General features: G+C 49.1%; 1 protein-coding gene across 2 annotated transcripts; it reads right to left on the bottom strand.

Moving 5' to 3' along the window:
* Positions 1-243: 243 nt before the first annotated feature.
* LOC138822734 (DNA repair protein complementing XP-C cells-like) lies at positions 244-25,581 on the bottom strand. 2 transcript variants are annotated; one of them, XM_070015649.1, is made up of 16 exons: positions 25,465-25,581; positions 23,779-23,968; positions 20,458-20,573; positions 17,128-17,251; positions 16,015-16,099; positions 14,187-14,344; positions 13,605-13,725; positions 9,999-10,088; positions 8,447-9,295; positions 6,872-7,032; positions 5,378-5,459; positions 2,793-2,927; positions 2,555-2,724; positions 2,035-2,128; positions 1,450-1,539; positions 244-1,054 (listed from the first exon to the last, which is right to left on the bottom strand). In XM_070015649.1, exons 1-16 carry the CDS (start codon positions 25,565-25,567, stop codon positions 839-841), a joined length of 2,784 nt encoding a protein of 927 aa, XP_069871750.1. In that variant the 5' UTR covers positions 25,568-25,581; the 3' UTR covers positions 244-838. The 2 variants fall into 2 exon arrangements, with proteins under 2 accessions (XP_069871750.1, XP_069871751.1); XM_070015650.1 differs by lacking the exon at positions 25,465-25,581 and having other exon boundaries at positions 20,458-20,601; positions 23,779-23,867.
* Positions 25,582-25,765: the final 184 nt, after the last annotated feature.

The following is a 25,765-nucleotide window of genomic DNA, read 5'->3' as shown; positions in this document are numbered from 1 at the left end:
CTAGCTTTTAACTGATCTTCAGATCTCAGCCTCCTGAGTAGCTAGGATTATAGCCTGACCACCAACACCTGGCTTTATCAAGGTGTTGTTTTGGTTGGTCGTGGGGCTTGAACTCTGGGCCTGGGCACTGTCCCTCAGCTCTTCAGCTCAATGCTAGTACTCTACCATTTGAACCACAGCGCCACTTTCTATCAGGGTGTTCTTTGCTGACGTGAAATCTAAAAGAAAGTGCAAAGACAAGTCTTGTTAGAAAAATGCTTTATTTTTTTTCTCAAAAAGTTATAAATTTTTTTCTCCTAATTATCTACAATGCGTGATTCAGAGCTTTGTAAATTTATCCAGTCGTGAATAAAATATGCAGCTTAGCACTGATCCACTTTTACTTCCATTTCCTTAATTCGCTATTTTTTCCTTTCCTAAGTTTAGCTCTTTATTCTAGTCGTCTGCCATCATAAAACTGACTGAAAATTAGATCCCATGATCTGAGCTGTGCTGCTACTAACTAGGAAGAGGCAGCGCTGGGCAGCACAGAGAAATGTGGTTCAGAACGAAAGGATGGAGGATCAGGACATCCTAAATGCAGCTCCATCCACAGTTCCCAGTGATTTTTATTTCAAAAGAGGAAAAAAAACATTTCCAAAGGACAAGCCCTCAGGGTCAGGGAGTCTCCTATGGCTGTATTCTGTAGCTCAGAGGCGGCTTTGGTAAAAACCTTCGAAAGCCCGTGCTAGACAGACCAGCCTGCAGTAGGCCCTTGCTCACCACGGCCCCCAGCTGCTCCCACAGCACGGGCCTGGCAGGGCCCATGATGAAGGAGCGTCCGGAGTCGGGGCTCAGGTCACAGCTTCTCAAAGGGGAACAGGTGGGCAGCAACCGCTTTCCTCCCCCTTCTGGATGTCCTGTGGCACTTGGGCTTTTGCTCCTCTTCCGCCTCTCGGTTTTGAGGCCAGGAGGCAGCCAGGATTCTGGCCGTTTCTGCCTGTGAGCTGGTCCCCTCCTCTTCATCAGAAGAGAGCCCGCCTTCCCCATCCATGTGGGGAGCGACTACCTCACTCTGGAGGGGTGGACAGAGGCCATGGTCTCAGCGACTGGCTGTGGAGATGCACCTTCAAGCAGCAGCAGTCTCTGGGGGACCTGCCCACCCTCCAGCCTGCCCAGGGCTGTGTGGTCGGCAGCACAGGGTGCACCTGAGCAGGTTCTTGGGTCCTGGCTGGGAGGCAGCAGCCAGCCGGCCTGCAGGCAGCGGCCCTCCAGGAGTGCAGCCATGTCTGGGGACAGCCAGCGGCTACTCCCATCCATGACCTCCCTCTGACAAACGTGCTCAGACACACACAGGACTGACAACTTCAGTGCCAAGGATCTGAGACAGGGGCGCCCCCAGGGATGGGGGCGTGTCCAGATAAAAGTCTGACCCCAAGCTTGTGGAATATGCAAAGGCCCCACACCTACCTTGGCTCCATAGCGAAGTTTCAGCCTCTCTCTGATGAGCAGTCCTCTGACCAGCAGCTTCCAGTTTCCCAGAGCTCGCTTCTCTCTCTTCTGCAGACAGAAACCCAGCGAGAAGAAATACTAACCACTGATATTCTCAGGCAGAATATTCAGATGGACCTGGAATATGTATATTATCTGTGCAGCTCTAAGTTGAAAGACAATCTGTCAATCATACCAAGTCTCAGCTTAAAAACACTACTCTGATTTATAAAATGACATACTTGAAATCTTCCAACAGAGTCCTCTGCTGACTTGCTGCTGGCTGCAGTTCTCAGGGGAAGTGGTCATCTGGGACCCAGACCGGGGGCAATTCTTTTCAAGGCAGGGCAGGTTGGCAGAGGTGCAGATAGTGACCGTGACAGTGGGTGTGAGGGGCAGGGGTGGGGGCGGAGCCTGTGTGGCCCATGCTCACTCCCTACAGTGCCTTCCATGAAATGAAAGGGGTGAGGGGTGGGAGAGTCGGGCCCCCATCTTCCCATGTGCTACAGAGACCAGGGCAGAGGAGAGCAGCGGCCCAGCTGTGTGCCTGGCCCTCCCCCTCACCTCCTTCTCCTTCTTCTCCGCGAGGGCCTGCTCGTTCTCCCAGGCGGCCAGGAGCACGTCTCTGAACTCCTCACAGACGATGTAGCCATCAGTTCTGTGGGGATACCACCGGTGGCCCTCCCTGAGCCCCCCTGCTCAACCCCCCCCCCGCCTCCCCTGAGCACTTGGGGCTCTAAAGGGTGAGCAGGCCAGGCGGTGCCAGGCACCCATGCAGAAGGCAGGTCCAAAGACCAAGTGTGGGCCTCGGTCTATACACACACCACACCTGCACACACACACGTGCACACGTGTACATACATGTACACATACAGAGCTTAGTGATCAGGAAGGCTGCTGACCCCACTCTGGTCCCCAGCCCATGACTTCCCTAGAGCAGTGTTTTAGCCCAAGGACACCGGCCTTGCTGGATTTATCACCTCTGGGCAGAAGCCACCCTTGGCTTAAGGCTGACTTTAAACCTGCATCAGCTTTCCACCCCATCGCTGTGGCCTCCCCAACCCTCCACTGAAGGTCCACACACATGGGGTGGGAGTAGCCTCCATGGAAATCGAAGCCAGTGATGGCCTGGACGCAGTCGATGTCCAGTTTGCGGGCCACACGGTGCAGATTGGGCAGCCTCAGCTGAACACAGCCGATGGGCATCATGCAGGGCAGGAAGAGGTACACATTCCCAAATTCATTCCGAGGCACCTGCGGAGGGGAAGCACAGTAGGACGTCGCCAGTGGCCAGCAAGGCGGTCCCTTGCCATATCCCTTACCTTCCCATCCACGGCCACGGGGGGCTGGTACTCCTCAGTCTGCCAGTGGCCAAACAGACCCAGGTCATTCTGGTCCTGTAGGTGGGGCTCAGCGAGCCGGGCCTTCCGCGCCCGGTTGGAATAGCCTTTCACCATCTGCTCCAAAGGAAAGAGCCAGTTACGAGGAAGGCTCCTGGTTCCCTAGCTACGCCAGGGGCTGTAGGAGCTCACTGCTTCCCACTATTCCTTCCCTCGTCAGCCCCAACACCACACCTGGGAGCAGGGCAGGTTTCTACACTCCTGGGTTGCGAGCAGCATTTACACAGCACCCCCGTCCCAGACCCTGAAGTGTACTAGTCTTCTCAATACACCAAAAAGGTAGTTCTCCTTATTGTGTCCATTTTACAGATGAGTGACTTGGGAGGGATAAGTGATCCACCTCCAGTCACAGCTCGTGAAGGCCCGGGCACAGGGGTGTTCTGGACCACGTGGCCTTGGAGATGAAGGTCCCACGGTCCACCCAGACCACTATCTGCCTCGCCCCCCCTGCAGTGTCACCACTAGCCAGCCACGCTGCCTGTGGAAAGCACTGACTGCTTAGGACCCCAGGACCTAACGTGTCCAGAGGCTAAGACTAAGATTTTCCATGTGGAGCTAAGGGGTCAAAGGATGGAGGACTAGAAACCCACCTCCCTCCCATGGGCAGGGGTGGCGGGCGCCCAGGCCTGGGCCATGCAACGTCCCCTAGAGCAAAGGCTAGGAGCTTTCTGAGGTCACATGGGGTCTGTCATGTGATTCTTTACCACCCTTTAATACCATCAAGCCTGTTCTGACCTCAGGAGCTCTACCATAAGCCAGTGGTAAAGCACTTGTACCATGCATACAAAGCTCTGGGTTCATCCACAGCCCTGGGAAATGCTGCCATAGGCAGGTCGCATCTGACTTGAGGCTTAAAGGGATCAGAGAGCTGGGTGCAGGTGGCTCACGCCTGTCATCCTAAGCTACTCAGGAGGCTGAGATCTGAGGATCACAGTTCAAAGCCAGCCCGGGCAGGAAAGTCCATGAGACTCTTATCTCCAATAAACCACTAAAAAACCAAAGTGGCGCTGTGGCTCAAGTGGTAGAACACTCGCCTTGAGCTGAAGAGCACAGGGACAGCACCCAAGCCGAGTTCAAGCCCCACAACCGACAAAAAGGATCAGAGAGAGGCGCTGGCCAGGAGAAACAGAAAGAAGTACGTCTGGGAGCCAGTGGGGACAGAGATCACGGGGGAGGGTCTGGGATGAGGACGGTGCCAGAGCATCACCTGCGACACATGGCCAATGTGGGCCTCCAGATGACAGCTGGGGTAGGGGGAGGACACAGTGTTTTGGTGGTCATACACATGTGTTCCAGAAAGATCTGTACAACTGACATACAGGAAGCGCATTTAACTGGGAGGGAGACTGCCCAGGAGATGCTGAGGCGGGAGCTGGGATGCCAGAGATCAGAACAAAGAATGGATCTGAGAGACTGGGGACTGCTCTAGAACCGCGTGTGCTAAGGCAGTCACATCCTCACAGGATTAAAGAAGTCATGAAGACTTAATAACAACAAAAAAAGTCAACCTCACTAATTCTCAAATATTTATTAACATGTTCAAATGGTAATAGCTGGCTGTATTAGAATAACATGAACATGTTAAGCTGCTACCTGCTTTTGTGTTTCTAATATGGTGTGCACTGTTTGTACTGGACAGTGGTAGCCTAAAGAGACTGCCTATGTGGCTAAGGAATACTAGGGAAGGGTCAGTACGTCCAGGGCAAACTATGGCAGCCCTGCAGGCCCAACAGCAGCTCCACACACCAGCAGCGGGCTCAGCCCCCAGGGTGTGCAGCCCCTCCCACTAGGCCTCTACCCCCCAGTGGTACAGCCCCAGGCTCATGCTGGGATCTGAGGAGAAGGAACTGCAGATCTGGGGGAGGCGGCAGCGGCAGCGGCAGCGGCAGCGGCAGCGGCAGCGGCAGCGGCAGCAGCAGCAGCAGCAGCGGTACAGCCCCAGGCTCATGCTGGGATCTGAGGAGAAGGAACTGCAGATCTGGGGGCGGCGGCAGCAGCAGCAGCAGCAGCAGCAGCAGCAGCAGCAGCAGCAGCAGCAGCAGCAGCAGCAGCAGCAGCAGCGGGCTGACTTGGCAAAGCCACATTCTGAGACGTCTGTGGGAGACTGCTCTGAGCGCATTTCTCACAGATCACAGACCCCACACGCCACACACAAGAGAAGCGGTCCAGGGGTCCTGCTGGGCTCTGGTGTTCTCATCTGCACCCACGCACTGTCACACGGAGGGCAATCTGACTGTTGGCGTGTACGGATGAAGCCAGGCCTGGACCTCCGAGAACCCAGGCATGCACAAGCTCACCACACGCACCCCGGCTACTTTCTGGCTGATGTCCTGTATGTTTTGGAAACCCCACTTCTTGAACATTTCTTATTAATGAACAACTGAAATGCTTGTCTCCTCAAATCCTGCTCAAGGCCAAGGGAGATGGAGGCCTGCAGGGCAGCAGCTCCTCCCCTACGCCTGCCCCTGCCCTCCCCCATGACACCCCCAACCCCCCATCCCAGCTACCTTGTAGGGCACCTCTCCGAGACGCACCACCCTTGCTTGTTTCAGCCACGTGTCCTTGGAGTGTAGAGTATGCACACAGTCCCTACATGAGCAACAGGAAACAAGGGACAAAGTCAGTCATGGCTGCCTGTGATGACGCAGGTCCTCCATGCCTCACAGGGCCCAGCAGCAGATGGGAGAACGCAGCCCGTCAGTTCTCTCTACACGTCGTCTGTACCCCAGGCTCAGGCTCTGGTCCTAACTGACCCAGCGCGGTGTTCGGACAAGCCCTACTCTGAATGGCTTCAGCCACAGCCAAGGGAACCTGCTACAGACACAAGTTCTCACTACTGAGCAGTGCCCACTGAGGGCCCGATCTACCACCACATGCCACGTGCCGAGATGAATGTCCAGAAAAGGGGGCACTGAGCCAAAAAGACCAACTCCAACAAGCTAATGAGCCATCACAGAATCCTGACACCTGCATACTCCACAGTGATGTGCTGCGTGGCAGCCCATGACTGGTCAACTGCCCCTGGTGTCACTTCACTGTTCATTTATTATTCCGTACAAAGGGGGGAAAGGGACTTACTTCATTTTTCTTTTACCCACAGCATTAACTGTAGCAACACACAGCATTTCAACCATTTTCATGTGTATAGTGGAGTGGCATTAAGCATACTCACACTTATACACCTGCAACTTATGGGATCTATATCCATTAGAAACATCAATTCATTTTAACTTTTGTAATTAAATCCTTTTTTTCTTCTGTATGTTTTGACTTATAGTTGAAGTTTTTTTTGCGTGTGTTTTTGTAGGTTGTGTCTTGAACTTGGGGCCTGGGTGCTCTCCCTCAGCAATACAGCATCACTTTCAGTTTTCTGGTGGTTCATTGGAGATAAGAGTCTCATGGGTACTCCTGTCCAGGCTGGCTTTGAACCACAATCCTCAGCTCTCAGCCTCCTGAGTAGCTAGGATTGATTTACAAGAGTGAGCCACCAGTGCCCAGCTGGGATGAAGTTTTTAAATTGTCCTATCTTAAGTTTTGTCTTCATCATCCATCGTGTTACCCTGTTCTTTTTTTGTCCTGTACCAGAGCCTGAACTCAGTGCATCACACTCTCGCTTGCCTTCTTTACTCTAAGCTGGTGCTCTACCACTGTGCCACCATCTCCAGCCCAGGTTTTTGCTACTTAACTGTAGAAAGAGTTTCAAGGACTTTTCTGCCTGGGCTGACTTTGAAATGAGATCTTCCAACCTTAGCCTCCAAAATAGCTCTCCCTAGACTTTAAGCTTAATTTCCAAGCTTCCTCTTCACAACAGCATATAGATGGGTACACACGCATGCACGTGTGCACATGCACACATATACGTGTGCATGCACAGATGCATATGTATACACACTATGGATGCTGCTAAGGAGATGAGCCTACGTTAGCAGCCCCGTGCCCAAGAAGGCCGCTAATCCCAGACAATTAGTAAGCCGCTGGCTGAGGCCACCATACACACACACCTAGAGTAGACAGCTTCTCCACGACAATACCCCAGGACTGCGGCTGTCTCCGGATAGATGGCCTCGTATTTCAGTAGGTGTCGCTTCAGGGCATAGAGAGGATGGTTCTTATAGGTGCCAATAGCAGTGGGCAAAGGCTGGTCCAGGTGCTTGGCCTGAAACTGCAGGATCCAACAGACAACGTTGAGTATGTTACTAGAAGTGAAATTTGAGGGGGACTAACTAACACACCTGAGAGCCTAGATTCACAAACACTGTGACTTTGTAACACGACATCTGGCCATGAAACGGATTCTAGATTAACCTTACACTATGGAAAGTCAGGCACTGGTGGCTTACACCTATAATCCTGGCTACCCAGGAGGCTGAGGTCTGAGGCTTATGGTTCAAAGCCAACCAGGGCAGGAAAATCTGTGAGATTCTTACATCCAATTAACCACAGAAAACCAGAAGTGGTGCTTTGGCTCAAAATGGCAGACTGTTAGCCTTGAGCAAAAAGCTCAGGAACAATGCCCAGGCCCTGAGTTTAAGCCTCTCCACTGAAGACTTCCCTAAGGATTCAGAGTGATGAGTAGCAAAATCTACCACTATGACTCCCATTTTGGGCACCAAGCTCTCTTAAGCTCTCCCCAGCATCCCTTCAGAACCCCAGGTGGCCACACGGAAGGGGCAGGTGTGGAACAGCGGAGGGAGAAGACTGCAGGCTCAGTGTCCACTGATGGCGTGGGCAGGTTACAATGCCACCTGCGTGCTCCCCATTGAACCTGCCAGGACTGAGTACAATGAACCAAAGACGCCAACAGGGATGCCATACATCACTGGAAGCAATGCTATGCGACTCTATCCTGAGTGGCAGGAAGTCTTAGTGTCTGTGCAGACACGCAGACCCCAGCCACCGCAGTGCAGCAGCAGCTGGGGGAGTGAAACGCCTCCGCTTCCTCAGACTGGACATAGCGCATTTCACTCCTCCCTTCCCAGAACACATGTTCTTCACATGAGGTGCATGTGTGAGGTATGGTGTGTGTGTGAGTGGGTCCGTGCACACACAATGTCTGTGAAGTGAGTCCTTCCTTCTTTCATGAGGTATATGACTTGCACATATTACTTGACAGCTCTAAATTTGTAATGAACTAAAACCAAACTTCAAAACCTCACAGATTGGGCTGGGAAGGTGGCTCAGCGGTAGAGCACTTGCCTTGCATGCCTGAGGCCCTGGGTTCGATTCCTCAGCACCACATAAGCAAAAAGAAAAAAGCCGGAAGTGGCGCTGTGGCTCAAGTGGTAGAGCGCTAGCCTTGAGCTGAAGAGCTGAGGGACAGCGCCCAGGCCCAGAGTTCAGACCCCACGACCAGACCCCCCCAAAAAAACCCAAAATCTCACAGTCAGCTCATTGTTCAACTATAACAAATTCTACTGGTAAAATTAAGGTAATGGTAACCACTTCATAGTCCTATGGCAATTAAATATGTCACAGTAAAAATATGAAGGTTAAGTTCTGGGCCCATAAGGTGCTCAACATGGGACATATGTGGGCCTATAAAATCGGGTGGTGCTCGGGGCCCCATCAGGCCTTACCTCCAGGTCCTCTTTCCTCTCCCGTTCCACAAATGGGCTCCGGTAGGGTCTCAAGGTTTCTGCCCACCACTCGGCATCAACGCGGCACTTGCGGGTTGCTGTCATCCAGGCTGGGTCATACCTTTGTGTGACATCGCGGACACAGCCATCGCTGTCGAAGCCCACGACATAGGCCATCGGTTTGGTGGCATATCTGTGACAGACCAGAGGCTGGCCCACAACCCCATGCACACAATCTACGCACACCCATTTTCCTTCTTGCTCACAGAACACCTCCAGCCACTGGTCTACGCCCGCGGCTCTCCCCGCTTCCGCCTCCTCACCATCGCTGGAAGTTTTCTTGCCTCTCTTACTGCTTGAAGAACTTGAAGATGCTGCTGAAAAGCCTAGATTCTTGTGGTGGCTTCTCCGCGGGGTCCTGGACTCACTCTCGGACCCCTTCTTTGTCCTCCGAGGCGCTGGGGCCCTCCTTTGCCTTGTGGAGCCCGGCCTGGGATCCTCGTCAGAGGACTGCTGGACTTCTCCGCTGGAAAGTTCAAAGTCAGAGCTGCTGCCAGCCTCGTCGCTCGCACTGTCCTCTTTGTAAGAGACCTTGGAGGCCACCCGCCGCGCCCGGCCATGTGGGCGTCTGTTGGCCTCACGCTGCTCTTCCTCACTGGAGGACTCTCTCCGGTCCTTGCTGCCCGCAGCTGCCTTGCTCCTCTTCCCTCTGGCACCTGACTTGCCAGTTCCCTCATGCTTGGCTCTTTTGCTGATCTTTGCCTTAGTATGGCTCTCTGCAATATGGGTAGAGGGTTCTGAGGTGCCTCTAGAACCTTCTGTGGATCTCTGGCTAGAGGGTTTCTTTGCCTGAAACAGAGAAATTTTACTTTTCATTTTGCTAATGATATGATAGGAATCCTATAACTTAAGAAAGTAAAGTCACTGGCTAAGAATCAGTTTATTGAGATGTCCTATGCTCAGACTCAACTGCCCACCCCACAGGCTTATGTGTAAACAGCAGCCAAAAGCTGCAGCCCCTCCGATGGGCTGCCCAACCTGGAGAGCAGAGAAAAGAGCAAGGGATTTGGAAACAGAAACCTGGATTTGGATTCCAGTTCTGTCTCAATCTGTGAGTCTCAGCTTCTTCAGAAAGAAGAATCCTGATTTTGCACAACGGATATTTAGGGCAGGAATGCAGCCATGGTTTTGGAATACAGTAAACTTACTCGTATGCATCTAGACCAATAGACTTTAGAAATGCCCAGACCTCACAGAGAACAGAGTATCTCAAGACTCAGAGCACCTCACTCTGCTGATGAGGATGGGACCATTCTACCCAGGTGCTAGAAGCCCGCACCTGCTGGCCACCTGCACACCAAGCTCAGAACAGGGTGCTAGACTAGCCCCTCATGTATCCAACCTCCCCTCACATGAGACATGTGTACGCAGCCTCACAAGAACCCAGGCTCCATGAATATTAGCTCTTAAAAGTACAAAAAAAAAAAAAAAAGATCGCTTATTTTACACTTTTTAACTCCTGTTTCTTCTCTTTGAAATCTATGTACCTCACCTTTGCCATTGATAACTTGAGAGGGACTGGCTGCAGAGACACCACCAGTCGAGTGAGCAGCTGTAGAGCCCGAAGAATCAGTAGAAATATCTATGTGAAAAAGAGATAACATACTCACCCTAAGAAAATAATTAAGACTGTTAATAGAGTTTGTTAGTTACGAAAGAAAAAAGGTAGAAACAACCAAACTATTTGAGGAGACACTGGAACTCTCAACACTTAAAATGAGAACTGTCCACTATATGTTAAAGAAGTACTGTTTTTAGAAAACGTAGGGCTGGCAAGGTGGCTCAGTGGTAGAGTGCTTGCCTTACATGCATGAGGCCCTGGGTTTGATTCCTCAGTACCATATAAGCAGAAAAAGCCAGAAGTAGTGCTGTGGCTCAAGTAGTAGAGCTCTAGCCTCGAGCTGAAGAGCTGAGGGACAGCGCCCAGTCCCAGAGTTCAGGCCCCACTACCAGCACAAAAAAAGAAAGCAAGAAAGAAAGAAAAGAAAGAGGGAAAGGAAGGGAGGAAGGGAGGGAGGGAGGGAGGGAGGGAGGGAGGGAGGGAGGGAGGGAGGGAAGGAAAGAAAATGTATATGGCCAGGCACTGGTGGATCCTAGCCACTGAGGAGGCTGAGATCTGAGGATCATGGTTCAAAGCTAACCCAGATAGTCCATGACTCTTACTTCCGATTAACTTTCAAAAAAGCCAAGTGGAGCTGTGGCTCAAGTAGAAGAGCATTAGTTTTGAGCAAAAAAGCTCAGGGAGCCTGGCGCTGGTGGCTCATGCCTGTAATTCTAGCTACTCAGGAGGCTGAGATCTGAGGATCATGGTTCAAAGCCAGCCCGGGCAAGGAAAGGCCGTGAGACTCTTATCTCCAATAAACCACTCAGAAAACAGGAAGTGCCACTGTGGCTCAAATGGTAGAGGGCTAGCCTTGAGCTAAGAACTGAGGGGCAGCGCCCAGTCCCAGAGTTCAAGCCCCACGACCGACAAAAAAAAAGTATGTGATCACATTTTTATAGAAAAATGCTACACATAAATAAGAATACAGACATGCCTATTTGAAAAAGGACCCACACACTGGTTTTGTGGGTGTTACAGGGGTGTCTTTCTGCATGTCAAATCTTTTGACTCTAGGCTATGTTTTTGAGAATTCAGTTGACCTTCAGGGATAGAGCTCACTCATGGAATGAAAGATGTGTACACTGAACATTACTAAGTGAGCTCAAAGAAGATACAAATAAGAGGAAAGACATCCTGATTTATAAACTGGAAGACTTCACGTTGTCCAGAAAGCAATGATATCTAAATGAATCTACAGATTCAACACAATTTCTACCAGAATACCAATGGCTGCTGAGGCATGGCTCAAGTAGTAGAGCACTTGCCTAGCAAGCATGAGGTCCTATGTTCAAACTCCAGTATCACAGATCTACAACAGCCTTTTTGGCAGAAATGGAGTAACAGGCTAACAAATTCATACGGAGCTGGAAAGAACCTCAAATAATGTACTGTGATGAATCACCAAGTTACACTCACACTTCTGATTTCAGAACTCACTACAATGCTACAGCAATCGCAAGTGACAGATGTGGAGGCCAGAAATAAACCTCTATACATTTGTGACTAGTGGATTTTCTCCCATGGGGAAAAACATTTTCTTCCATGGGTAAAAAATGGTGGAGATAATTTTAAAAATAGCTGAAAGATTAGTCTAATCAAATAGTGATGGGCAATCATAAATCCATATGCTAAAACGTATGAAGTTGAACACCCGCAACCAGCACAAATGCATGAAGGACCTTACTACAAGAGCAAAACCTTACATTTTTATATTAGATGACAATAAAAAGGTCAGTCTTCATGACCATGAATTTTGCAATGAGTTCTTACATGTGACACTAAAATGAATAGCATAATGAACAAAAAAAAAAAGGTATCTGAGACTACCAAAATGAGAACCTTGTCCATCAAAAAACTATCAATAATGACAACCTACATAATGGGAAAAAATATTTGCAAAACATCTGGTAGGTGACTAATAGAACACCTAAGAAGCTCTTAAGGATTTATACAGATATTTCTTCAGGGCTACCCAAATGACAAATAAGTTCATGAAAAGACACACATCATCTTTAGACATCAGGAAAATGTAAAGCAAAACCACAGTGAGGAAGTACCTCCTGGCACCCATTAGAACGATTATAGCAAAAATAAAGATTTAAAAAAAACAACAAATGTTAAACTGGTACCGGTGGCTCACATGCAATCCTAGCTACTCAGGAGGCTGAGATATGAGGACCACAATTCAAAGCCAGTCCATGCAGAGAAGCTCAAGAGATTCTTATCTCTAACTAATCGCAGAAAAATCCAAAAGTGGAGCTGTGGCTCAAGTGGTAGAAGCTGGCCTTGAGCAAAAAGGAGCTCAACAACAGTGCCCAGGCCCAGAATTCGAGTCCCAGGACAGGCAAAAAAAAAAAAAAAAAGTTAAACACAATGGTGGCTCTCACCTGTAAGCCCAGCTACTCAGGAAACAGAGATCTGAGAATCACCACTTGAAGTCAGTCAAGGTAGAAAAGTCTGAGAGACTATTATTTCCACTTTACCAGCAAAAAGTTGGAACAGCTCAACTGGTAGAGTGCCAGCTGTGAGCAAAAAAGAGGAGTGAGATGGAGACCTAAAGTTCTAGCCTCAGAATTAGCACAAGAATAAAAGAAAAATGGTGGTTGGAAGCATGGTTCAGTTGGTAGAGTGCTAGCCAATAAACAGAAGTATCAGGTACCAAGTTCAAGTCCCAGTCTCAGACCTTAAAAAAAAAAAAAAAAGGAAAGAAAAAGAAAAATACAAGGAAGACAAACCTGGAAAACATGCAAAGTGGAAGACAGATACAAAAGACCACATGCTATATGGTCTCATGTGCACAAGCTATCCAGATAGACAGAAGCACACCAGGTAGGAGGTGAGGATGTGGGCAACAAAGGCTTGTTACAGCTTCTACCCGGGGGGTTTCTCTGCAGTGAGAGTCTTTGGTGGCACAGATGCAAACTGGGGAAGTGTGGGCTTTTACACAGTGCTTACACCCATAGCTTCTCTTGAGAACAAGTCAGCTGGGTTATCAAAGTATTCTGAATAACTAAATTAGACTGCCACAGGGCGGCATTTGTAGTTCTGTCCATGTCCCACACATTCCCAAGGTTCCTGTCATCAGAACACGTGACACGGAGGGGCAAATGACAATGTAGACTTCTCCACACACAGCTCCTCTCCTGTTCCCAGAACTATCTGGAATCTGCCTTAAGATTTCTCCACTTTGAATCTTGATATCATCTCCTGCTTCCTGGGTATCTCTGTGTCCCCAAGTCATCCCCGCACTCCAAGCAGTGGTGCAGAGGCTAAGCCACCCACCATGTCTGCCAGGACCCGAAGTAGAAACCAAACATGGCCGGATGGCTCCGACTCTCAGCCAAATGTGAAGAGGAATGAAGCTGCTTCTGTAGACACACAGAGTCTGGGCCTTTCTCCACACCTCTTGGAATCTAAGTGTATGAATTAACAGCAATCTTCCAGGGATAAAGCCTATTTTTATCATGAAACAGTGCCATCAGAGGAGCCACTTACATGAACCAACTCCTCCTCATCACGAGCAGAGTAGACTGCAAACCTCCTTTCCAGTGTCGTCTGCAGGCTGTCTCTCTCACTGACTGAAAGGTCTGCATTCACTGTAAACGTCCCAATGAACCTGGAAGAGACAAGGCATCCCCCATGCAGAGGACCGGAGGAGGGAACTGCCGCACTCTCAATCAAGAAAACGAAAAGCAGGAGTGAGTCCTGAGACTGCCCCCTCTGTTCTGCTCCTTCCGTCCTGGCTAGCTCGTCCCACCATCACTGGACAGCCCATTCAGGTGACTCCTCCCTGTGGCACCTTCCTTCCCAGACTGCCCACCTGAGACAAGCACCCTGCTCCACGTGGCATCCTCTGCCAGCACCCTCCCCATGCTACCCTAGGGACCTGCTCTGTGCCAGTCTCTCCTGGGAGAGGCCTGGGAGCTCTTCCAGAGCCGAGGCCGTGCCGTGTGGTACCCCGGGCTTGATGTTCACTTACTGCCTCAGAGGCGGTCAGAGGTCTGCAGACCTAACCTGAACCCAGACCAAAAGAAACCCAGTCCTCCACCCAGACTGTGCACGTGGGTGGCAGCTTACCATTTCATGAGGTTTGAAAGATAGCTCAAGTCCACGTCTTCAGGGGGCACCCGGGTAAAGCGAACTGGGATGATGGAGAGGCCAATAGCCAGCAGATCTACCTGCCGGCAGATGCTGTTTCGATAGAATCCATTCGCCAGCAGGCACAACAAGTGAACCTGCAGAGGAGGAGGAAGGCAGGTGACAAGTAGTAGGGATTTGCTGACAAGTTTGGACGTGTCGTGAGCAAAATTTACATTTCTACAGACCAGGAGGTAAAATATCTACCATTAGACACTGCCCAATACCTGTCATTCCCTGGCCTCTTCTCTGTGTACTCATTGTCACAGCTCAAAATACACTTTTTTTTTTTAAAGCAGTCTCATCTTTTAAAGGTATGTACAGCACAATAGCTAGATCAAACGTGGGAACTTCTGGAGTTCATGCCAACAAGACTAGGAGGACAGAGAGCAAGACTCAGCTGGCAGGCGGGGTGGGCTTGCTGGTTGCCCACGCTACTTCCCCACGCGTGTCTGAACCCAATCTCTGCTGCTGTATCCACCACGCCTCTTCCTTCCTTTGACCTCGCCCCATCCTTCACTAACCTCCTGTAATGATTCTGCCAATGTCTATCCTCCCCCCTCGCCCCCTCAACAAAGCTTTACAGCATTTTCAAGCACAACTGGCCTTCCTTCTCAGTCACTAATAGCCTCCCTATTTGAATTAGGAGCCCTGCCTTTCTCCCTCATTTGTGCTTCAAACTTGAGATTCATCTTGATTTCCCTTTTATTTCCAGCACTCTCCAAGAGATGAGAACACAGCTAGCTCACTGTCTCCCCCTGGGCCTCTGAGGGAGACCCACCCTCTTGACTGCGTCAAGTCTTTTCACTTCCAGACCTCTGTGCTAGTTTAAATCCAGCATCTCCCCACAGCCTACAGTTTCCCATCATCACCCTCTCTGGGGCCCACCACCCACCTGAGGACTAAGAGTGCCTTTTCCCCACCCTGCCCCTGCCTGCCACCCCCAGGTACCCTGATCATCCCAGTGACTCCTCTATGCCTAGTATTCTAAATGCTCCTCAATAAAGACCCACAATCATGCCTTTCACTGTTCTGAGCAGTCTTGAACTTCTGCTTTGAAGTTCCTCTTGCTCCATGTATGAAATCAGAAACTCTTGATACTTATACAGTATCCCCTATCTGATTTGGCTGGGAACAGAAGTATTCTAGACTTGGGATTTTGTTTTGAAGATCAGCACAGACCTTTCCAGTTAGCATCTCTAACCCCAAAGTCTGAAATCTGAAAGGCTCCCAAATCCCAAGGTTTTTGAGTGCTGCTGATATGCTCAGAAAGTTCCCAACTTGGAAGTATTTCGGGTTTCTGGATTCTTGGACAAGGGCTGCTCAGTCTAGTAAGTCTCTAACCCCAAAATGCCATATGATAACCTTGCCATGTCTGTACGCTCGTCTGGTAACTGTTACCTAAAGCCAGAAGTCATTGTGAGTTTAGCAAGTTCAGAGTTGAGGTTGTTAAATTGTTGAAAGAAGAGATAGAAAGGGAGTTCCAGTTATTCCAGTCTATTCCAGGAGGCCTTGCCACATACCACAAGTTACTTTACATAGAATGCTGCCTAATTCTTAACCACCCTCCAAAATAGACAGCATTATTATCCTTAGGGGTAACAATACCTCATTTTTCTTATTCTCTCTGGGCATCTGAGTAACACAAAGGCGCAGAGAGAAGAAGAAACTTGCCAAAGTCACTGCTGAGTGGCAGAGCCCAAATGAGGGTCAGCTTGACTGGGAGCCACGTTTCCTCCTAGAGGGCTCCCAGGCCTCCCGCCCTCACCTTGTGTGTGTTCTCGTGGACTTCCTTGCTGAAACGCTTCATCATCCTCCGGAGGTATGTCTCAAACTCCATTTTTATCTTCTCACTGCAACGCAGAGTGAAAAATCCCCAAGTGGGAAAGAAACGGAAAACTTCATTGCCAAGTCCTGCTCATTGCGCATGAATTAGGCACAAAGCCATGCTACTCACGCAAACGCACATGCTGGCTGTTTCCTGCACATTCCTCTGCTCCTTTTCACTACAAGCCTGCCCTCAAGAGAGGAGCCAGTGAGCTCGGCCCCACCACCCAGCTTCCACATGGCTCCTAAGACCGCTGTCTCTCCAGCTCACTCTTCCTCCTGGTCTTGTTGGAAAACCCCCCAGAGGCTGCAGCATTTCATCTGAAGCATGCAGTCTGCCATCCACTGCCAGCACCAAATCCTGCCTCACAATCAGACCTCAGAGATGAAGTCTCCTGTCTGGCCTCCCAACTCCTTCCTCAGCCTCTACTATGCTGACACTCAATCAGTGAAGTCATTTATATGGCACTTCTCTATTGAAAAATCTCTTAGAGTACTCAAGAAAAATCAGATACCTCCTAAGACACACCATCTTCCCTTCTGCTAATGTGCCCATCCTGCAAGGGAACTCATCAGCAACCCTTCAGACAGGCCTTAGGCTCCATTCTGCAAGGCCATCAGAGGCTGCAGGGTTCCGGGAGCCTGGCTGTGGTGGAGGCTCTGTACACAATGGACACTGTCTCAGACTTGTAGTGCAGTGTCCGGGGGAACGCATGAGTGCTGAGACAGATGACCGGGATTCAGATCACAGCTCCTCTGCTTAGTGTCTGAGTGAGTTCTAGAATGTTACTTGAGCACACTGAGCCTCTGGCTTCTTGTTTCTCATACCAGTCTAAGGATCAAGGAAGATAGGGATGTCTACCAGATCAGGCCCCTCCCCTCTTCTACCCCATGCCAGGATACACAGGCTTGTCATTCCAGTCCTACTGACAAACACAGGGCTCTCTCCCCTCAAGTTCCTGGCCATTCTGACGCTCGGCCTGGCTCACCCAAGCACACCAAGTGTTTCTGTTGCTATGGAGAGCAGGCACCTAAAAGCAAGGCCTAATCTTACCTTCTTTCTCTTGTTTTCACTTGCTCTGGTGTTTCGATTTCTATCTCCACTGGCTTCACAGGCAGAAGAGATTGACAGAAGGATGAATTTTCTCCCATGTCCCCTAGCACAGGCTCACCAAGTTCTATCAACAACAATTTTTAAAAATCAGTAATAATGCCACACACTGGTGGCTCGTACCTGTAATCACCATTTGAAGCCAGCCTGGGCACAATTAACCACCAAAAAGGTGGAAGTAGAGCTGTGGCTCAAGTGGTAGAGTACTAGCCTTGAGCAACAAAGTTTATGGAGCGTGCCTAGGCCAAGTTCAAATCCCAGCACTGCCACCAAAAAGAAAAAAAAAATCAGTAATAATTGTAATAACTAATGTACTGCAAGGAGGAAGACAGGAATGGATGGAGAGACCACTGTGCCTCCCATGCTCTGAGCTCCTACAATCCAGTAGTCATGCTAAGGGTTTTACATTTATTTGTTCCATTTAACCACACAACAATCTAGGGACAGAACCTTCAGATGAGAAAAATAAACCACAGAGATGATATCAGTTCAATTAAATACTCTCTTGCTATCAAAAACAAAAACAATGCCAGGTGCATGTGTTTTACACCTGTAATCCTAGCTACTCAGAAGGCCGAGAGCTGAGGATCTGAGGATCGAGAGCTGAGGATCTGAGGATCGTAGAAAAGTCTCCATGAGACTTTTATCTCCAATTAACCACCAGAAACCCGAGCTGTGGTTCAAAGAGTAGAGTGCCAACCTTGAGAGCTCAGGAACAGCACCCAGGCCCCTTCAAGCCTCACAACCAACAAACACAAACAAAAAGCAAAACAATGATGTTTGAGTGTTTGTGTTCAAAAGAAAAGCACAGCAAAGCGACAGCCAGGTGAGAACAACTTCTCACCTCCACACTGCTAACCACAGTGCATCATGGTGGCTTTGTAGAGCTGTGACGTAGGTTTCTGCCTTCCACACGAAGATCTGTCTGCAACAGGAACATCCCTGCATCACCCAACGTAGCTTGTCAACACTACCTGAAATGCACTGAATTGACTCAATTGGATCTAGCCATGAACTTCATTAGCAATGAATACACCTAATGACAAGAGCTTCAAATCTCTATGGAGATTCTTGGAGTCTAGCCAAGCCTGGCTAAGTGCTCACACCTGTAATGCTAACTATTTGGAAGGCTGAGATCAGGAGACAAATGCACTATGAACCAGTCTGGGCTGAAAAGTTCACAAGACTCCTCTGCAACCAATGCTTGGGCATCGTAGCATGTGACCGGCATCGTGGCATGCGACTGTCATCGTAGCTAGGTGGGGGCCCTGACTGAGAGGGCTGCAGTTCAAGGTAGCCCGGACAGAAAAGACCACCAGACTCAATCCCAACTTAAAGAAGCTAAGCATGATGGTGTGTTCCTATCATCCAAACAAGCACCCAGATAGGAAGCCAGAACCTACCTCAAAACTAGCCATCATAATAAAAGGGCTAGAAGGGTGGTTCAGAGGTACAGCACCTGCCTAGCAAGCATGAGACCCTGAGTGCAAATGCTAGTACAGACAGACAGAAAGAGCCTATACATAATGGTCTCAAAAATTAGGCCTGGCATAGGCGGCCATACCTACAATCCCAGCTACTTACGAGGTGAGATTGGTGAGCTGCCAAGGCCAGCCTTGGCAAAAAATTAGCAAGACTCCTAATTCAACAAAAACACCTGAGTGAGATGGTGTGCCTGTAATCCCAGCTACATGTAAGTTTGAGTAAGAAGATCACAATTCAGGCCAGCCTGGGTCAAAAAAGTAAAAAGGGTCAGGGTTGTGACTCAAGCAGCAGAGTCCCTACCTAGCAAGACCAAGGCAACCCCCACCAAAAAAAAGAAGAAAAGCCCTGCAAAAGGATGCACGTGTGTGGCTGGCCTAAACCCACTCGTAGAGCGACAAGGCCCCTGAAGGCCCTGCAGCGGATCCGGAGCAGTCTGCAGCACTGTCTTGAGACTTAACCTGGAGTTTATAAGACACCAAGAATTTTACACAAATTTTAAACAATACCATGAAATGCCTTATTGTCTGTCTACAAGACCAAAACAGAAAGCAGGTTTTCTAAAAGAAAGAAAAATAGGACCTTTCCAAACAAGCAGTACTCTCAAACAATAAACAGAAAGCTGGCGGATTACATGTGTGCATAGCAATGCACCTGGGAGGCGTAGGAGTAGGACTGGGAGTTCCGGGCCAATCTGAAGCAACAGCTGCAGGTGAAGTTGAAGCTTAATGAGAGTGCTTCCCTGGCAGGGGCAATGGCCTGGCCCAATCTCCAGAACCACACACACACAAAAGGGATCAGATTTATATCCACCCACTAGACTTAGGTTTGACTGTTAAGTTACTATTTTATAGCAACTGCTTATTTTTCATTAGTAGGTGTGCTAATACCAGCTGAAATATTTGAAAGTCAGAAATTGCAACTTATTTCCAAACAGTTGTACAACGAACACCTCCATGGAGGTGTGGCCACAAGTTCAAGTTAATAGCCCCAATGAAGAATACACACATACACACACAACTTGAACATACTACTTTGTAATTTTTTTGTGGGTTTGAGCATTTTCAAAACACAGTGCCAACGCCAGTGCCAGGAGGAAACCGTGCTCACAAGAGCCTGGAAACACAGTGTCAGCCTGCTGCCTCTGAGGATCCAACGGTCCAGGCCTACTCCATCTACACACTCCTGCTCCCCAGCAATCCAGAGCTGCAGCTCGCTGCTCAGTTAACATCCAGTCATCAGTGGTACCAGTGCACAGCTCACTGGAGAAGGAAGCACGTGCTCCCGCAGGGGCAAAATGGCAAAGCTGTGAACTGAGGAGGACCAGCTCCCTCCTGGCCTCTGCTCTTCTTACCCAACCTGCTGCCTTTTACTACAGCTATGCCATCCACAAAAGCCAGAGAAACCCAGTCATGGCATTTTCCTTTTTCTTGAGACAGTCTCCCTGGCTGAAGCTGGCCTCAGACCTGCAATGTAGCTCAGGCTAACCTGGGACTCACTATATCCCTTGCCTTGGCCTCTCAAGTGCCAGAACTGCAGTGCTCCTTCTATCAAAACCAGTACCACAGGGAAAAACTGGGAGAGCAAGGAAAAGGGGACATTGTCCCAAAAGAAATGTACTTATTACCTGACTTACCTAACTGTAACGCCTCTGTACATTACCTTTATAATAATAACTTTAAAAAGCGATACTAACTGCAACTTTATCTTTAGTCTTAGTTTCAAAGAAAACAAGAGAACTGCAGAAATTGATATGAATCAAACAGTTGTGGAACAGGGTAGATGCTTCACCTTCGACCTCCTCCCAATCCTCTTCGCTTTCCTGGTCATCTTCTTCCTCGCTGCCTGTCTTCACAGGTGACTCCCTCTTAGGCTGCTTCATCTTTTTCAGGTCACTGGCAAAGTCCCTGTGTTAGGATCACAGAGAAGGAGACGCTGTGAAAGCAGAAAGAAGCCAGGCATTCCTGTAAGCCAGCTGCTCTACAATACTGCGAGTTTGACACAATCCTGGGTTATGCAGTGAGACCCTGTCTCAACCAACCAACCAACCAGGAAAGAACTTCACAATCTGCAAACAGTGTAGTTTTTGTTTGCTAGTAAGCTATACCCAGAATGATCAGAGAAAGGTTAAAAGAAACCTCAAGGTTACCATGAGTTCCAGAAGCAAAGTTGTGATACACGTGTATAAACATGCACTTAGGAGGTCTAAAAATTACACTTGGACATGGTAAATTAAACAGGATTCTAAACATTCACAGTGAAGCCAAAGGAGGATATTCTCAAGAGAGGCTCAAAGAGCTCAATTGCTACGTGCATATGCTTATATAAAATGATGCTTAGTGAAATGAACTCCAAGAAATGGAAACAAAAGGTTTTTTGGTGGGTAACGGGGCTTGAACTCTGGGCCTGGGTGCTGTCCCTCAGCTCTTCAGCTCAAGACTAGCACTCTACCACTTAAGCCACAGAGCCACTTTCAGTTTTCTGAGTGGTTTATTGGAGATAAGAATCTCATGGCCTTTCCTGCCTGGGCTGGCTTTCAACTGCGATCCTCAGATCTCAGCCTCCTGAGTAGCTAGGATTCCAGGCATGAGCCACCGGTGCCCAGCACAAAAGTTTTTTTAAAACTTCTTTTAGCAGTTCATTTTTTCCCCGTTTTCCCCCATTTGTCACTGTTTTTTTATTTCTGTACCTTTTGTATTGTATGTAAGTTTATCTGATTTGGGGAGAGGAAGAAGCCCAGAAATGGAGAGACAAAGGGTGAATAAATTCAGCAGTAATACTTCTGGAAATGAACTATACAAGTTGAGGAGAGGGAGGTTGGGAGGGAAAAACTGGGAGAAAATGAGGGGAGAGGTGATACTGTTCAAAAAGAATGTACTCACTCAATACCTGATTGATGTAACTGTAACCCCTCTGTACATCACCTTTACAATAAAAATAGAAAAAAAAAAGAAAAAGAAAAAGGAAAAAAAGGACATTTACAGTGGCTGAAGGGTTTAGCTACACTTAAGAAATAGGGAAGCCAGGCTGGAAGTGTGGCTCAGGGAGTGCAATGCTTGCCTACCCCTGAGTTCAAAACCAAGTGCAGGGCGGGGAAGGTGACTTAGTGGTAGACTGCTTGCCTTGCATGCATGAGGCCCTGGGTTCAATTCCTCAACACCGCATAAGCAGAAAAAGCTGAAAGAGGTGCTGTGGCTCAAGTGGTAGAGTGCTAGCCTTGAGCTGAAGAGCTGAGGGACAGCGCCCAGGTGCAGTTTAGGCCCCACGACTGGCAAAAAATAAAAGTAAAAAATAAAATAAATAAAATAAAAAACCCAGTGCTGCAGTAACCTGTGAGGATGGGCTGCACACAGGCTTGTCATGACCAACACAAGAAACAAGGAAGGCTATTAGTTAAGTAAATAACTACATAGATAAGCAGGTAGGTAGCTAAGCAATGATGCAAAAGTAAATGACTGCTAATGTATTAATATTCTTGAAGTTCATATATAAAATACATCTACAGTACTGAGTTACTTTTTGCTTACATAAATTCTGACACTTGATATCTAGTGTAAACATTGAATTTTAGCATAGACATTTAAGGTGTCTGTGTATGTGTACCAGTACTAGGCCTTGAACTCTGGGCCTAATGCTCTTGCTCAGTTTTTGTTTTACCATTTAAGCCACACCTCAAACCCAGGTTTTTGCTAATTGGGATAAGGGTTTCTTTGATGGTTCTGCCTGGGTTGGCTTTGAATCATGATCCTTCAGATCTCAACCTCTTAAGTAGGTAGGACTCCAGGTGTGAGCTACCTACTCCCTACTAATTCTTAGTTTTGCACTCTTTATTAAACCTACTGGTTTTTGTTTGTTTGGTTTACTAGGGATTTAAGCCAGAGCTTTGACTTGCTAGTCAGACACTCTACCACTCCAGCTATACCCCTAATACTTTTCTTTCTTTTTTTTCAGGATAGAATCTTGCTTTATCTGGACTGTCCTTGAAATTACTATCTTCCTGTCTCTGCCTCCTGAGTAGGTTGACTTACATGTGTGTGACCATGCCTGACTCGGCCTACTGTTTTCTGCTAACATCCTGACAACAAATATCGCCAATTAGGATAAAAAGAAGAAATGCTCGTGTGCTGTGGGTTAGACCACAATCAGCTCTCCAGTGAGAGGGAAAGGCTTTTTGGCAGCATCCTGTTTTGTTTGGTTTGGTGATTCTGGGGTTTGAACTCAGGGCTTTGAGTTCACTAGGGAGGTGCTCTACCACCTGATCTGTTTGTGAATAACCCTGGAGACAGAATTCAGTAAGTGAGGGGGTAACTGGGGAGCAGTGAGCTCAGATTTCAGTCTAAGGCCTCCCCTGCTCTTCTACACTGCTGCCCTCTGCTGGGCTATTACTAGCCCATGTCAGGATTACAAATTTATCCTCTGTCTATCCTCTCTTCAGATAATCAAGTGGTTTCTAGTCAGCTACTTATTAACATGAACGTTCATCTGCTACAAAAATACCAGCATCCATCAAATAAAAGACCAAGCTCAAAATGCCCTAGAACATCTGGGCTGTTGTCACAAGTAACCCTAACACCTGGCAGACAGGTTACCCAGGAGGAAAGATTCATTGAGAATCAATGAAAGAGGAACAGATGACTTCAGATCTATATCTTGAGTGGAATAAAGCATAGCAGGTGGAGGAAAAAACATGGCAAGGAAAAAACAACTGAGGGGATGGGAGCAAGAATGTGCTGACTTGAGTGCTAAGAAGTCCAGCTAGAGAGGGTCAGGGTTCCTGAGGAGAGCAGTACAAAATGGTGCACATAGTATACTCACATATTAGCCAGGTACCTCCTGGCTAATACCTTTGTGAATGTGAAAGCGCACAGGACCAAGAGTCAGAAGACTTGGTGTTTCCTGCCAGACCTTACTGTGTAACATGAACCCACAAATGCAGGCTGCCCCGTGCTCACCTAAAAATGAGAAGTTCCTGGCTCTTTCTAAACTTTACTCAGAAGACTTTAAAGATTTCACACACACCACCCTTCTCCCCCAATCCCAGTGGCAGAAGCATGGTTCCCCCCTCTCTGCTGGGAGCCCTCAACACTGGCCTGAAGCTTTCTACCGCCTCACCTGAGGTCCTCTCCATCGCTGACGTCTTCTTCCTTCACTACCTTGAGGTTTTCAGCTTTAGCAGTTGCCTTGGCCTCTTTCTTTTTTGCTGGACCCCCTGCATCACTGCCGCCTCTCTTCCTCTTTGCTTGTGAAGCTTTTGAGAGACAGCTCCTCTTTGGAGGTTTTGACTTCTCAACTTCAAAGACATCTAGGCAACCACACAGAACAAGGGGTGAGAGGTGACAGGAAAGATGGGTGTAATGTGGCTACAGGCAAGGTCATGGAAAGGCTCTGAACCTCTCTGCAAACCCCATCTTCCATCCCATGTCTAGGTAGCAGCCTGTTTCCCTCCACCTGCAGTCTAGCCCATGTTTGCAGTAAAAACTATCCTGTTTATTTTTTTCAGTGCTGAGAATCAAATCTGAGGCCTCATCTGCTGGGCAAGTGCTCTACCAGTGAGCTATACCCACCATCCCAAACCATCATCCCCTACCAGCATCTATTTTTCCTTATAGAAAATACTATACAACTCAGATTCAGATCCTGGAACAGTCCTAAATTCTTATTTCAGAATTAGCAATGTTAAAAGCCTGAAGTAACTTAAAAACACCTTAATTTCCTTAAAATAATTAGTTTTCTACCAAAGGGAAAATTTAACTATCTAGCTTATGAACTTTTTAATTATAAACTCTAAGTTCATAAGCTAGTTTAAGTAGAGTAACTAAACATATTAATGTTATCTTAGTACTTTATTAATGCGGCCAGGAGGGACACTTTCCTGTTTTGCAAATGTATTCACATTAAGTAATAAATCTCCCTTTGTTCTTTCCATTACTCTGCTTCAATTAGTTTTGGAAAACAGAAGGCATTCTAACTTTTATTAAGGTTCCAAAAGGAAATGAGTGTGAAATAACGAATTTGTTCTTTCCTTTTTCACAGCCTGTCCTGCCTCTTAAAATAGGAATCTGTATCTCCCAAATGTACTTTTGCAGGTGGGGGGAAACTCTCCTTCATGATTTAAATTAACTTAGTTCAAATATGTTCATATTAATGGGAACTTGTTTTAATGCTAGAGAAGCCAGATTCTTTAAAGATATTTTAGAGCGCAAGTCTGTGCACTCCCCTGTTTCAATCATAACCCAAATCATAAAGGGGGAAAAAGGGAAGCACTCTGAAAAAGATTTCAAAGTGTGTGATTTTGCTTCGCATCCTAAGTCACTCAAGTCTGTGGCCGACGGTCAGAATGTCCGGGTCATCAGCACCCCGACTTGGACGGGAAGCCTTAGGCCGACAGCCGGGCAGAGACAGCAAGCCCCGACCTCGGCCGGGAAGGCGGTGCGGGCGCTCCCGCGGCCGCGGGCGGGCGGGCGCCGGGGTCGGGAGGAGGGCGCGCTCACGGGGCCAAGGGGGTCCGGGCGCGTCGCTCCGCGCAGAAGGTACGGCCCGGGGTGGGTTCGGCTTCCGCTGCCGGCGGCGGGTCCCGGATGAACCCTGCGCCCCGGGCCGTCCGACACTCAGCGAACACCCGCGCCGCGCTCGCCTCCCGGCGGGAACGCCGGCCGCAGGCCGGACTTGGTCCTCGGGTCCCGGAGGACCGGGACGGCCGCCGCCGCCGCCGCCGCCGCCGCCGCCGGCGCAGCGCTCGGAGCCCGCTCCGGCCCCCGCCCCGCGCCTCCCGCCCGGCCCGCGGCGCCGCGCGCTCACCCGCCTCCTTTTCCTCAGGCTGGTCCGCGCCCTTGCCCCTGGCCTTCGGGCCCCGCGGTTGGCACCCCTGCGGACCCGGGCCCGCCGGACGCTTCCGCGCCATGGCGCCCGGGCACGACTCCGCCCGCGTGTGACGCCGCTGCCGCGGGCCGCGGCCGAGCGCGGGGAGGGGGAGGCGGGGCGACCCGGCCGCGCCCTCCCGAAGCCCGGGCCCCGCCCCTCGGCCCAAGCCCCGCCCAATCCCCGACGGCCGAAACGTACCTGCGACCGGAAGCAAGCAGGAACGAAACACAAGCGCACT

Source organism: Dipodomys merriami, unplaced genomic scaffold, assembly GCF_024711535.1.
Source record: "Dipodomys merriami isolate MVZ:Mamm:240054 unplaced genomic scaffold, mDipMer1.0.p SCAF_114, whole genome shotgun sequence".
In the NCBI taxonomy this organism is placed as follows: Eukaryota; Metazoa; Chordata; class Mammalia; order Rodentia; family Heteromyidae; genus Dipodomys; species Dipodomys merriami.
Note: the sequence above shows the minus strand (reverse complement) of the source record. Positions and strands in the feature narration are given on the sequence as shown.

Coding starts and splice junctions, on each gene's coding strand:
- LOC138822734 (XM_070015649.1), bottom strand. CDS start 25,567: ATGGCGCGGAAGCGTCCGGCGGGCCCGGGTCCGCAGGGGTGCCAACCG. Junction 9,296..9,998: donor TCAAGTTATCAATGGCAAAG/GTGAGGTACATA, acceptor TCTCTGTTTCAG/GCAAAGAAACCCTCTAGCCA. Junction 7,033..8,446: donor AGAGGAAAGAGGACCTGGAG/GTAAGGCCTGAT, acceptor TGGATCCTGCAG/TTTCAGGCCAAGCACCTGGA.